Source organism: Eupeodes corollae, chromosome 3, assembly GCF_945859685.1.
Source record: "Eupeodes corollae chromosome 3, idEupCoro1.1, whole genome shotgun sequence".
In the NCBI taxonomy this organism is placed as follows: Eukaryota; Metazoa; Arthropoda; class Insecta; order Diptera; family Syrphidae; genus Eupeodes; species Eupeodes corollae.
In genome coordinates, this window is record NC_079149.1 from 97,662,901 (window position 1) to 97,677,960 (window position 15,060).

Below are 15,060 nucleotides of genomic sequence, written 5' to 3' on the forward strand. Positions count from 1 at the left end.
CTCATATACTTTAGATAAAATGACAGTTGCGACATGGTTGCACCTTTAACCTTGGTTCCAACTTCATATATGTTTTAAGTGGTAAAATTCAGTTTAAGAACTTCAACTTCCATTGAACTTAATAAAATCGGAGACTTGATTTCTTAGCCACACTTAAACACGATGGCACAACTGAGCCTTATTGGAAACTCTTATTATAAATTTTGTATTTTTTGTCTGAGCTTATATTCAATATTGGTGTGGTTAGATTTAAGTGCTTAATGGCGGCCATTTTGTTTTGGTGACATCTGTCAAATCTTTTGTTTATTATTCAGTTTCTCAGGCCAAATCATCATGGCAAGTTAAAATGAAAAACCTTTTACTATATCGTTAACAAAAACTTTGTACCCATTGCGTTCATTTTACGTTAGACGTGGTGGCCCTTCACAGTCGACTCATCAACTTTTGGTGGTCAAATTTGAGGGGACCGGTTCTGTAAACAATCAGCCAACACCTGTTCTTTCAAGGAATGCAAAATTGGCCGAGAAAGTCGTCGCGGTCCGTGAAAGTGTACAGCAGAACCCGAGGCAGTTTATTCCTCGCCGTGTTCAATAACTCGGCGTTTCGCAGACTTCAACTTTGAAAATTTTACGTCTGGACTTGGGCCTACACCCGTGCAAGATCCAACTTACCCAGAAGGTCAATTTCATGGACATAAACAACGCCGTTTGTTCGCTGACTGGGCTTCGAATCGTTTGGAAGAGGACCACAATTTTTGCAGAAAAATCATCTTTAGTGACGTGGCACATTTTTGGATGAATGGCAAAACTATCCTCAAAAAATTCCCATTTGGTGTGGATTTTGGGCCGTCTGCGTAATTGGTCCGTACTTATATACTATTTTCTTATGGCCGCAATTGAACCATATGGACCTAGACGACACGTGGTTTCAGCAGGACGGGCGCAGCGCTACGTACCATTCAGCAAACCCCACGATTGACATTTTGCATGAACGATTTGAGGGTAAGGTTATCTCTCGCAAAAGTGATGTGATTTGGCCACTAGGGTCGTGTAATTTCACCCCGCTAGACTTTTTCCTGTGGGGTTTTTTGCAGTCGCAGGTCTATGCAAATAAACCACAACTAACCGATGCCCTAAAGCTGAACAACACACAGGTCATTGATCAAATTAAGCCGGATCTATGCCGAAGAGTCATTAAAAATTGGACCACTTGGATCCGTGCCACCGCAAGAAGTCCAGATGGACATTTGAATGATGTCATAGTCCACACTTGATGCGGCATCTATGTGCCTTTCAAATACAAAATAATTTTGCTAATACCTCATACACAGTAATTTTATTCGATTTCAACATCTACACGCCCTTATTGGAAAACCCTTTACTAATTTACTAGTTTACGAGTAAAAGCGCTTTACTAGAATTGAGATTGCTATCAATGACATTGTGTGTGAAAATAACATCTTTTAAAAGACCGCTCGCAGCGCCGCCACCGTGGTTTCGTTGGTTGGCATTCTTAAGGTCCAGTTTACGATCACTTCGGTGCATAAATCAGGCTTAATTTGAACGATGGCATCGATTATGTTGTCTTCGAGGCATGCGATATAGTTCGCGGCTTATTCGCATAGACCTGCGACTTAAAAAGCTCCACTAGAAAAGCTCTAAAGTCCAATCACAGGATGCCATATGTCTTCGGTGTCCATATACAATTCAGGCCACAAGACGTTGGAGATCATCGACCTATAGTGATCGCTACCAGCTTCATTTTTGAAGATGTAGGTACGGAACGATGACACGTGAAACTCGCGTGGATTGATACTGTCCTAATTTTGCTTATTTACGTACCCATTCAACAAAAAGTGGTAGAGAGGATTTTTCGACCAAAATTGTGATCAATTTCCAACTGGTCCAAAATCCAATCAGCGAACACACGACGACGGTGCGTATGGTCGTTTGGTTGATAATGATCTATCCTTAGGGACTGATTGAAAAAATATATTTTGACAGAAAGTAAAATAAAAAATATGGGCGCCACAAACTATCAAAATCAACCCGTCCATATTGGAAACTTACTTACTTAAGGTGGCGCTACAGTCTGGGGCGGACCTGGGCCTCAACCAACATGTGTCTCCAACCAGCTCGGTTCCTAGCTAGCTGACTCCAGTTTCGCACCTCAAGTTGGTTGAGGTCTTCATCCACCTCAGTGCGCCACCTGAGTCGCGGTCTTCCTCTACTGCGCCGTCCCTCGGGGTTGGATTCGAAGACCTTCCGGGCTGGAGCGTTGATGTCCTCTACATGACGTAGCCATCTAAGCCGTTGGACTTTAATTCTGCTAACTAGGTCAGTGTCGCTGTACAGCCCGTACGATTCGTCGTTATATCTTCTATGCATACGGGACCAAAAATCACCCGGGATGATGAGTGTCTTATAGATGGTGATTTTATATGCTCGAGAGAGGACTTTACTTCTTAATTGCCTTCTAAGTCCAAAGAAGAGCGATTTGCAAGAGTTATTCTTCGTTTGATTTCAGCGCTGGTGTCGTTGTCCACTCCACTGACATCACGCTTTGATCTTCTAATTATGTCAATATCATCTGCGTATCCGAGTAATTGGATGGACCTTTGGAAGATTGTGCCTCTAGTGTTGACGGTTGAGTTTTGCACAAATTCTTTCAAGTGATGTTGAAGAAGTCAATATGGAAAAACCTTTCAAAATTAAAACTGCACCTATACCTTTTCTTTAGAACCCCTAACTTTTTTTCTGATACTCACAGTATGTCTTTGGCTAAATTTTTAGTGAACTTATTTCTGTAAAATATCTTTCTCACTCCTCCAAAACGAATGTTGGCTTCCTTATAGAAAAATTATAGATCTGACTCAAGCCTTAAATATTTTAAATTGAACCAATTTTCATTGTTTATTTCCAGTTTAACTAAAATGTTGACGAAACTTATCCTGGTTGGATGTCTCCTTGGAGTCACAATTCTTTCAGTCACAGCAGCTGACGAGTAAGTCGCCCTTAAACAAAAATTCCTCAAAACTTTTAGCTTATTGTTGTTGTTCTTCTTCAAACTTTCTTCCAGAGACAATCCAGAACTGTTAAAGATTCCCGAAATAACTCGTGACATGCGCTACGATCAAGTGACATCCGAACGAGTTGCCCAAAGTGTGATGAATTTTGCTCATGATTTAGCAGTTGCAATCGATACAAATGAATATCCAAATACTCAAATATTTTCCCCACTAAGTGTCATGTCATCTTTGTCCATCCTTCACATGGGTGCCTATGGCAGGAGCTACAATCAGCTCAACCGACTGTTTGCCACATCAAATGGGCTTAACGGACTGAGTTCCGCGAAGGTCCATGAAGAATTTGGTTGGTTGTTGGAAGATGTAATGACAAATAGGAACAACAAAAAGAGACCACGCATGGATTCGCCTTGGCGATCAACCCCCTTCAATCCTAATAACTTGGGTAAAGGCGGACAAAATACCCCCACCGAGCATACAGTACGAGTGGCCAATGCTCTATTCGTGCAGAAGGGTTTCAGTCTTAAGCCAGATTATGCTTTTGCCGCTCAGTCGGTTTACAAGAGTGAAGTTACTCCATTGGACTTTAAACGGGATCAACAAAATGCCAAGGACTACATCAATAGTTGGGTGAATCAGAATACGTTGGGTAAGATTCCAATCATCATCAACGATGAACTGAGAGGTGATACGAATATGATTTTGGCCAGTACTCTCTACTTCAAGGGATTTTGGGAGCAACCGTTTTTGGCTTCGGGAACTGCAAAGTGAATAACATAATATTCTTTCTAAGGGGGATAGAAGAATTCATGAGTTTTTATTTTGATTTTTGTAGAGCGAATTTCTACCCAGACGGGCCCGAAAGTATGCCAGTGAGAATTCAGATGATGGGTGTTGGTGGAGTCTTCCCCTTCTATGATGCGCCAGAATATGGTAAGTTCAATGCAAATGTAATCTTTTCAATTCGTTATTTCATTTGATTTGTAAACAGATTGTCGTATCATTGGCCTGCCTTACAAGGGCAACCAAACCACCATGTACATCATTCAACCTAATGACTCAACACGTTTGAAGCTCCAGCAATTACAAAAAATGCTCACCGGGGAGAAAATAAACGAAATGATTTCAAAAATGGAACACAAAACAGGAGTTGTTGCCTTTCCGAAGTTCCATGTTCCCAACACATTGCATCTTAAGGCACCTCTCACTCGCATGGGATTCGGGGAAATTTTCCAAGAGAACTCAGCGGATTTCTCCCTAATAGCCGACCCAGACCAAAACCAAAACCAACAGGTGCAAGCAGCAGCATCATCGCCATCATTTTCTCAAATTCCAATCCCAGTTCACGAGCAATTAAACTTTGGTGAGATCATGGCTCGTCCAGCTGCACCAGTTCGAGTTGCTCAGAAGGCTCCAAAGTATGATCTATCACAAGGGCCCTTGGATCGCTATCAGGAGCAGCCTTTGATATTTTCACGGTTTGGCGGTGAAATGGAAATGAAGAATCAGACGGATCGACTGGGACAGATAAATCAAATGCAATGGACTCAACAGGGTGATCTTATGATCGGTACACCTTATGAGCGTTCGAAGCGGGCCGTCACCTACAAAGTTGAGAGTGAATTTGCACGAGGCAATACTCCATTGCGCCTGAAGCATTTGATCCTAAATAAACGCATAACAAAGACCAATCCAGGAAAGAAACTCATACGCAATCGTCGTGAGGTCGTTCCAGCTTCTGCTCAAAGTCTACAGAGACTAGACCAAATGCGATCGACTGCGGGCTTAAAGAAGCCGCAACTTTATGTCGATGATATCCTTCACAAGGTCGATTTCAATGTAAACGAACAGGGCACAGAGGCAGCTGCAGTTACCTTGACTTTCCTGAGGAGATCAGGGACTGATGTGGCCTTCCGATGTGATACACCTTTCCTAATACTTATTCGACAAGATCTTACAAAGTTGCCACTGTTCTATGGCATTGTGAATATACCGGCTCAATGAGATTGGAGTATTTATGTATTTTAAGATAGATGAACTTATTTTGGATGACTCATGTGATTTTAAGAAAATTTTCTTTAAAAGTGATGAAAAAGAGATCGAACAAAATTTATTGATCAAATTATTTTAGTTTTTAAAACAATCACAAGAACAAACAAAATTTGCTTTATAAATCATGTAGAAGTGTATTTTTTCATACCTATTTTTTTAAAATGTTAAACAAAAATCAAAAACTTAAAATAATAAAAGACAAAAAAAATACTTGAGAATGAAAGCTTTTCTATCAATTCAATTATATCACAAAGTATTTGAATGGCGAATTTTTCCTCACCAAAAAAACAAGTGAAACAACTAATCGAACAGAGCAAACAATGTGTCATCTTTATTTTTTACCCCCACCACAATTTCATGACGAAAATGACGTTTGAATTTTTTACTATTCCAAATACCCGTGTTTTGTTGGAAAATCTATCCATAGTATAGTAGGATTTTACAAAAATAACAAAAACAATATCCATAGTATAAATAACACCGATAAAAGTTAGAGTAGATTCTTACTATGGATTGGTTTTTGACATTTATACGAGTCTCGAATGGATTTTATGTGATTTTGTTCTCAAATGGCTGTGTTCGTTGAGTAGTTGTGCATTTGGAATCATGTATGTTTTCCATTGGGGACAAAATTAATCTATTACGGTTGATATTATTTGGTTTTGTTAGTGAGGAGTTCCGCCTCGGTAATTCAAATTTACACAAGATAGCAAATAAGGTGCATTAATTTCACCGTTAATAAGCGGATGAAGAAATATTTAATCATTATTAACACACCTTTGATGGAGAGATTGCAATTGAAGAAGCTGAATACGTTGTTCGTAGGGAGGCAGATCATAAGGATCTTCCCAAGGAAGACCCTTTAGGGCAAAACGAATGAAATTATGTTGAATTGATTCAATACGTTTTCTATAAATTTCGTAATAAGGAGTCCATAATTGCGATGCATATTCAAAATGAGGACAAACATGGCAATTGTACAAAGAAAGAGTACCATAGGGATCATTGAACTCCTTTGCCCAGCGTTTTATAAAACCAAGCATAGAACTTGCCTTATTGACAATAAAATTAATGTGATGAATAAACTCTAAGTTGGAACTGAAATAAACACTTAAATCTTTACATGTGGGGACGCGGCAGAATTTTTGCTTTGATATACAATAATCAAATACACTAAGGATTCGTTTTTTAGTAAAAGTTATCGTCTGGCATTTTAAAGGGTTGACGGCAAGGCTAATTTTTCCACACTAAAATGTGAAATTATCTATGTCGGCTTGGATACGATCATGGGTGCACTTTATAATCTTAAAAATGTTCATGTCATCAGCAAAAATGAGAACTTCACCTGAACGTAGACATGACGATACGTCGTTAATAGACAGGACGAACAGAAAAGGGCCAAGATGGCTTCCCTGGGGAACACCAGATTGAGCTACAAGAGGTTCTGAAAGACAATTTCTTAATTTTACCTCATAGGATCTGTTTTCAAGGTATGATTTGATCCAATCTATGGAAAATGGTGGAAAACCAAGAGCTTTGAGTTTAAATAAAATAATTCCGTGGCTAAATTGGTCAAAAGCTTTAGAGAAGTCAGTATATACACAGTCAACTTCATAACCTTGTTCTAAAGGGTTTGAACATATGTTTGAGAATGAGAGGAAATTGGTAACGGTTGATCTTTTTTTCACAAAACCATGTTGCTGTTCGCAAATGAGACTTTTACTAAAAAATGCGACACTTTCACAAACAACTTGTTCAAACAATTTAGGAATGCAAGAAAGCTTTGCAATGGGCCTGGTGTTAGAAATGACTTCTTCCATATACTGGTAAATTTGCCTGTTTTTAGAGAAAGTTTGAATAAGAACGTAAGCGGTTCAACTAAAGCATTACTACACTTGTTTAGTACTATCGGGAGAATACCATCAGGATTGGCTGAGCAGTCATCATTCAACGCAGATAAAAGATCAAGGACCGTACTCTGTAGCACAAGTATGTGACTACAGCTAGTTTACGAAAAGGAGTGAAGATTATGAAAATATACTTCATCAACTTCTTGAGGGCTATTAACAAATGACTCACGGAAATTCATTGCGAAAGCGTTACAGACATCAACAGTTTTTATCTAACGAAAGGTTCTTGTAAGTGTAGTTAACTGGAAAGCCATAAGATTTTTTCTTTAAGTTTACAAGTTTCCAAAATTTTTTAGGATTCTCTTTCAAAGAGGTTCCCATATCAATAACATAACAAGCGTATAAAAAATTAGAAAGAGACTTAAATTCGTTGAAGAATTTAACATAAACAGAGAAGTTTTCCATGCCTTTTTGAAACTGCTTCGTCAATATTAGAAAATGCTAAAGTATCAGCAATTCCAGAAATGGTTAAATCTTCAGACAACAACTGGAAATTAGCTCTTCTGAAGTCAAAATTATGTAAGCAATCAAAGGAATTACTGTGTTCAGTAAGATATTGATAAATATCACTCCAAGGGAGGGTGATATTTATCAATATTAGTAATTCTTGATTTAGATTCTAAAACTAATAGCGTCAGAAGAAAATACTACATCGAGAATTCGATTTTTTGAGTTTTTAATACAGGTTGTTTGCTGTTTGCTTCAAAACTAACCTTCGCATATTGGAAAACACTTTACCTGTACGCTTTAAATTGAGAGATCTCGATCACACAAATAACCGCGTCTTAAGAATATCCGAATTGAACTACACCAATATCCTAACGCACGGTTATCCTTGCTTTAGCTTATGTATATTGACGGTCACCTTTATAAAGAGTAACAAAAGTTCTTAGCAATTTTTCATTCCTTTAAACCCCAAGTCCCAAGAAGATCGCGTAAGGAATACGAACAATTATGAAGTAGTAATTCCAGTTTACATTTTAAAAGAATTCCGGTGCCATTTTCGAATAAGTCGAAGTTGTTTTTCGGTATTTTTTTTTGTTTATAAAAGTATGCTATTAATTAGTTCTTTAATGGATCTTATGACAAAGATTGAAAATCTCAAGTATGTTCAACAGTTGCAAAAAAAACGTTTGTATACTATCTATTTAGATTTTAAGCAATCAGTTCATCATTTTGAAATAACACATACATACATAAATGTTTTAATGAAGGTATTTCGAGAAAAATCAGGAGGTTATATTCCAGGAATCGTTGGTGCGATAGATGGGTGCCACATTCAAATCCAACAGGCGGTCAAAAACCCTATAGACTACTACAACAGAAAAAATACGCCTTCGATTATTTTACAAGGTAAACTTAATATATATTAATTTTAACAAATATATTTACATATTAATTTTTTTCACAGGAGTTTGTGACCATCGATATTTATGTAGGCGCTCCTGGTCGATTACATGATGCTAGAGTTTTTAGAAACAGTCCCCTCTCTGATCAATTGACTCAATTGTTGCCTGCCGACTACCATCTTGTGGGAGATGCTGCCTACCCTCTAGGTCAAAACCTAATAACTCCTTTTCGTGACAATGGACACCTTCTCGAAAGGCCAAGTTTGACGATTGAAATATTTGGAAGTTTCCGATACAATTATAACAGCTCCTTGCATTTTGCACAACCACATTCATTTATTTAATGAATCTGGAAATTTCTCTGACATCGAATCTAAAAATGATGACGATCTGGGAAATGATCCGAATTCAAGTTATAATATAGAAAACCAAGAAAGAAGCAGCTGTGCTAGAAAAAGAAACTTCTTGTTGAACAATTTTTAAAAATAACATACTTTTTTCAATAAATTTTTGTTTGTCTTCATGACTAAAAACCTTATTACGAAACTTATAGCTAACTTTCTAAAAAATAAAAATAACACACTTATTACTAAGCAAAAAAAAAAAACAATTAATTTAAAAAGAAAGTACCTATTTCATCACAGTTTAAAAAAAATTATTACAGAATTCATTAATTAACAAACAAAAAACACACACGATAACTTTCCATCCACTAATACTGCAAGCTCTTCTCAGTTATCAAAAATAAAATGATATTGATATTTTAACAAATTATATTAACTTACTTGTTCTATTTTCTTTTTCTTCCTTGTGCTTTAGTATTCCGAAGTCTAATTTGTTTCTGTTTTAGAACTCGCAGTTCCTTTAATTTAAACCCTTCGTGCGAAGTCAAACTTTTCCTCCTCCAGTGCAACCATTTTGGACCGAAGGGTTGCTTGATTGCAGGTAGAGGGAGTGTAATCCGAGGGAGCACACTGCGACAAAGGGTTCAGAGAGCTTACTGTAGGCGCATTCCTGACATTTACTTTGTCTTCGTAGATCAGGCGAAGTAGGGCCATCACATGCGCCCACGACCTGTGGCAGTTTTTTTTGTTGTTGTCAAGGATGCCCATCTTCTTTTCAAGCGAGCTCTCTTAAAAATTGTAGCCTTTACCCTTCATCTCCTCCTTAGTTTTAAGGAACACCGCTCTGCGACTGATTTTTGGGTTTCTGAGGTCGTGTTTGTGGTTGTTACATTATTCTAAAAACAGAAGAACGGTGCGGTGCTCCCAAGAATATTTAAAAAAAATTAAACTTTATGAATAGTTTATTCTTTTAAATAAATACATTTAAAAAAAACATCGAGATTTGCTGCAGTAGTCACTGAATTTGTAGTAATATTTTTAAATACATTTTGAAGCTTTCTATTCAATTGAAATAATTTAAGATTGTTCAAAATACCTCAAATTTAACTTCCGTATTTTCTAAATTTTGTGTCCTCATATTTTGCTCCATGAATGCTGTGGCACACACTGGATCTGAAACAAAATTGTTAAGAGAATCGTTTTGTTTATTGCAATTAAAAAACATTACCTGTTAAGATTTGATTCCAAATTTCTTCAGCTGCCTCTATTTCGTAGTTTATTTCTAAGTACTGAACTAAAAGTTTCATTTTGAATCATCGCATTCACGAAGCTAGTGGCTACGTAGCTGTGTTGGGCAAAATTTAATTGCAAAGTACAATTAAAAATAACAATTAATTAATTGTTAATTGTGATATAACAATTAACAATTAATTAATTGTTAATTGTGACTTTTCAATTAACAATTAGTTAATTGTTAATTGTAAGTTTTTCAATTAACAATTAATCAATTGTTAATGGTGCTTGCAAATAAATTTGATTATAATATAAGAAGGAGGAGTAGCTACAGTCTGCGCTAAGTCAATCTTTTAGGGAGTTATTAGGATTTAGTATACCAAAAATACAACAATGGACATCTTTCGGCTGATTTGATGGTGATGTTTATCATATTTTTATTTATAAATGAAGTAAGTCAAAAGCATCAAATAATAAAATATAATTATATTAAATCGCTAGTATTATCTCTGGATATCGATTTAGGAGCTGAACTTTTTGGCTTTCTTCGGCAAAAAAATGCAGCATTAACAATTCAGGTACAGCAGAAGAGTTTGTGTTCGTCATGGATGTGTCAGAGTCCGACGAGTCAGTATCAAAATCGAAAAATATGTTTTCTTTGTTGGCCTTTCTTGTTGCGACGATTGCAGTTTCGTTTTCATTTATTTCTTTAGAAATAGCAGTCTTGAAAATGTTAAGAATCTTAGTTCGGTCTGATAGCTCCAATCACGTCAGCCACTTATTTTTGAACCGAGGATATGATAGGGCAGCTATAGCTGCATTTTCTGCTTCAGGTGTGGTAACTTCGAAAAATTTTAAAAATCGGTTTTGAACGCCTTGTTTAAAGGACTCGATTAGAGGCTTGCAATAATTAAACTTATTCTTTCCTTCGATTTTATGTAGTTGTTTGCGTAAGGCCAAAAGACACGGTATCACTATACTATAGTATGTGTTTGTCTCGCTTTGCATTATGTCGGGGGCTTCTGCCACAGGTGCAGCACAGATAAGGTATTCTTTAATGTATTCAAATTCATTTTCTTTGATTACATGTTTAATGTTCAAAGATCTATGAAGAAGTAAGTTTTTTTTTCTTTAATGCTCTGTATTTGCTTCAGAGAGTCAAACAAGCTATTCCATCTAGTTTCACCGGGCTTAGTGTGTGTTGCAATACATCTTGAATGATTTCCGCACTTTTTGGACGTGCTGCAGCCTTCCATAGAACATTACATTTCTTCATGACAACAGAATGCATAGCCGACAATGTAGTATTTGGTTCGTTTAAAACTCTATGTAGGTCTGTTGTTGCACAAAGGCTTAATGTGTGGGCATAGCATCTCAAATGTACCGGAAGCAAATTCAAACCATGGTAATTCATTTGCTCAGTCTCATCATCATCTGACTCAGAGGTTTCTTCAAGAGACTGAGAACCTTGAAATTGTTCATCTGTATGCACAAGGTCAATGTTGGATAATTTAACACCAAATGTTTGAAATGCTTTTACAAAATGCTGCCATTGTCGGTCACCGAGGCAACAATTTTGTTTGAATTAAGACTATAGCTTGCATTTATTTCTTGAATGATTTCTGATAAACGATCGTAACTGTGGATACCTTTGAATCTCTGACAGGCTAACGCCGCTAAAGCTCTACGCAAGTCGTCTTTGATCCAGTGCGCTGTGACGCCAATTAAACTTCTTTTCTTACTTGACCAAATGTCCAATGCTGTGCATACGCAATCAACTTCACTTAGTTCGGCTTTGATCTTCGCCACTTGTTTTTCGTAGTAATTTTTATGCGTCGCCCTAGAGTACGTCGACTCATAAGGGTGATGTCCATTGTAGATATTTCTAAATCAGTTAAAAATTTTAAAAAGTAAGGGTCTTCTATTGCACGTAACGGAATTATAGAATGCATAAAATATTTTAAAATGTTTTCGTCGAACTGATTTTGGGTCGGCTTATTTTTAACCCTAGTTTTACAAATATTCTCGCTTTTTTCTTTTTCAGTTAACCTCTTCTTCTTTACATATGTTTTGTACTCCTCGATCCATTTTTGTCCATGCTTTCTTTTCAAATGGCTTAAAAAATTAGTCGTACAATTAGTATACCCTTTAACTTTTATCATCATATCTTCCGGACATTTCATACACTGAGCTCTGATTTTGTTGCCTGATGATTCTTCAGGCAAGTGCTTAAAATATGTACCATCAAGTAAAAGGAGCTGCAACTGACGCGATGACTCAGCAGCAGTGGCATTATCATCGCCAATGCCGGTTGACCTTGACGCCCTTGGCGACGAAACATAGTGTGGCGAATCCCAGAACTAGCCGCATTTTATACAAAATATGATATGCTGCAAATAATGCCAGGACCGGTTTTTCTTAAAGCTTAAACTAACAAAAAATTAAAAAGTTCAAAGCACAGGCGTTTTTAATTTGATATCGCTAGATTTGCGAATTCGCACACTGTGCGAGGTGATACCAGAAAGACAAGGACAGGAGAAACGTACGTGGCCTTAAGTTTGAACGAGAGCGTGGCAAGTGGCAACAAAAGGGTCATTATTTGAGAGTGTACAGTGAAATATGATAATTAATTGTTAGTTTTAATTGCTTCTTACAACAATTAAAAATATGCAATATTTTAATTGTGTCTCGCAATTAACATGCGTTAATTTAAATAAATTAATTGCAATTAAAATTAATTTTTCAATCAATTACTAAGATAATTAAAATTTTAATTAATTAATGCCCAACACTGCTACGTAGTCAAGGGATTCTGATTGGCTAAATCATCAAAAGTAGTTGAAATTTCCCCTCCGACGACGTAGTGTAAAAAATTCGGCTACAAAGTTAGTGGAAAATGATTTTGACGTTTCACTATTAGCTGCTCAGTAAGGACAAACGAATTTAAAATGAAATAAATTGTTCAATATTTAAATACAAATCATTCAAATTGTGTCTTAAATTTGATTTTATTTTATTTTAAAACACAAAAGATAAGTTAAAGTTATCAAATTAAAAATGTTTCTTAATTATATATTTGCATTTGTCAATAATATGACAGTTCCAGATTGACTAGCTTTGTAGCGTAGTTTTGCATTCACAAAGCTAGTTGAATTTTGACTACGTAGCCACTAGCTTTGTGATTGTGAATGCGAACAATGTTTGAATCTTTTGTAATTTTTTTCAACAGCTGGTTGTGAAATGTCAAAATCAGTTACAACTAACTTTTAAGCTTAATGACAAGAGATTCAAATTTCGGCTACTTTTTGCAGAAATTGGAACAGTATGTCAACAATAACGCACTGAATATTATCTTCCAAGATTTCAATCGTCTCGGTTTATATACGTAAGCGACTTTATGTAATCAAAACAAAAAAGAGACCTGCGGTGAATCAAGTGACAGCTGTCAAAAAGAAGAACTCAAAAAAATGTATTGCTAGATTGAAATCACGCGTCTAAAAATAACACCCGTTATTGTGCAATTGTGTTTCTAATACATTCCATCTGCTAACATAATATTTATCAATTCTAAAGTATATGTAGGGTTACCAAACCCCTTTTCACTATCGGTGCCCTCCCCATTAAATAAAAACTTCAATAATTCATATGAATTTATTTTTATTTTATTGTAGTACATTTTTCAAAAGCAAAACCATGTCGCCAACTAACGTCAATTTTAATCTGGAAACCCCTTATTGAAATAAGGAACTGGTTGTGTTACAGATAATGATGAGTGCCTACTTTGATAAACGTCTATAGGCTCTCATGTGATCTTTTTGAAATCGCTTAATCTCCAACGACCACTTAAAAGCTCTTTCGAAAGTTCATCGTTCTATTTAAACCTCTTGTAATTTTCTGGTACAGAGCTCTTAATCACTTCCGTGGTGAGGTAGTGACGTGACGAAGTACTTTTAAATAAATGTAGCAGTGAAACCACATCTATGCTTTTCTTAGAACATAAGTTTCCAGGTGTTTAAATGTGTCTATTATAAAAACAACCCAAAGAGGCATATCAACTCTTCAGGTAGGTACCTATTTGTACCGTTCCAAAAATCAATAAAACAATTTATTTCTATTCCAAGCGCATTTTAATTTATTTAAATTAAACATTGTTAACATTTCACTTGAGGTTTGTCTTTAATTTGTTACTTTATGTTCTCTATATAATTATCCCTTGTTCGGTTTGTCTTCAAACGAAGTCATCTCTTTTTGTTTCACCCCGAAGAAGCACACATCACACACTCTTGTCTAAAATTTTAATTCCTACAGTTTTACATATATGGCGGATTAGCTTCCTTCCTTCCCAATCAACACTCTACTCTACTTTTCTTTACTTTGAATTTCTGGCACACCTGGAGATGATGATGATGATGATGTTACTATGGAAGCTTCACATTTCTCTAGAACTTTGATTAGCTCGTCCAACTTGTCAGTGTTCATCTGAAAATGTACTGAGCTTCTGTCCCCGCCTGGTTCTAGACAATTCAATGTGACTGTCGTCAATTGACGTCGTCTTGTAAGTAAACTACTATCACCCATTACAAATCGCACATCCCAATCGAATGACTCTACCAACTTGTCTTGTTTCGAATTGTGCTGTCGCAGGAGGAATTCAACAATTTCCGGTTGCCTGGTTTTGAAGACTTCGACAATCGACTGCTGGAGATCCGGATTCATGTGGGCGAAATTCGAAAGCAATTCAGTCTCGGTTATTGCTTTGAGGCAGTAGCATTTGTAGGCGTAAGCGATTGTCTGTAGGGCCGAATGGAAGTCATCGGGATCGGAGAAACCATACTTGTGGGAGGATTTGTTTATGGTTGATATGTCATCGCAGTTTCCGATGAGATAATCGATGGACAAATGAAGAATCTATGGATTTTATAAGAGAGAAGGATTAAAAAGGGATTTAGATCGCACTGCTTTAGGGTGATTAGTTTGATTCATACTCACTTCGATAAGGATTTCTTTGTTATCAATGTTTAACAGAAATTCGTGCATTTTTGTGTATTTTTGTTGTTTCTAAATGGAAATGTGGGTAAACAAAATAGCGACAGCGTAATGCAATTTATTTTTGCTTGACAGCTCAAAGTTATCAACAAAAAATAGTG

At 36.4% G+C, this 15,060-nt stretch overlaps 2 protein-coding genes across 4 annotated transcripts in view; one reads left to right on the plus strand and one right to left on the minus strand.

The window, feature by feature from the left end:
• The window catches only part of LOC129948794 (serine protease inhibitor 28Dc-like), a 40,638-nt gene extending 35,338 nt beyond the window's left edge, over positions 1–5,300 (plus strand). For all 3 annotated transcript variants that reach the window (XM_056059827.1, XM_056059829.1, XM_056059828.1), the window contains exons 2-5: positions 2,923–3,003; positions 3,079–3,792; positions 3,861–3,958; positions 4,017–5,300. In XM_056059827.1, the coding sequence (XP_055915802.1) occupies positions 2,933–3,003; positions 3,079–3,792; positions 3,861–3,958; positions 4,017–5,029 (1,896 nt within the window). In that variant the 5' untranslated portion in view covers positions 2,923–2,932 and the 3' untranslated portion in view covers positions 5,030–5,300. The remainder of the gene's footprint in view (positions 1–2,922; positions 3,004–3,078; positions 3,793–3,860; positions 3,959–4,016) is intronic.
• An 8,723-nt stretch (positions 5,301–14,023) lies between these two features.
• Positions 14,024–15,060, minus strand: LOC129950288 (uncharacterized). The gene is made up of 2 exons (XM_056062182.1): positions 14,903–15,060; positions 14,024–14,821 (listed from the first exon to the last, which is right to left on the minus strand). Exons 1-2 carry the CDS (start codon positions 14,948–14,950, stop codon positions 14,273–14,275), a joined length of 597 nt encoding a protein of 198 aa, XP_055918157.1. The 5' UTR covers positions 14,951–15,060; the 3' UTR covers positions 14,024–14,272.

Coding starts and splice junctions, on each gene's coding strand:
- LOC129950288 (XM_056062182.1), bottom strand. CDS start 14,950: ATGCACGAATTTCTGTTAAACATTGATAACAAAGAAATCCTTATCGAA. Junction 14,822..14,902: donor ACAAAGAAATCCTTATCGAA/GTGAGTATGAAT, acceptor TAAAATCCATAG/ATTCTTCATTTGTCCATCGA.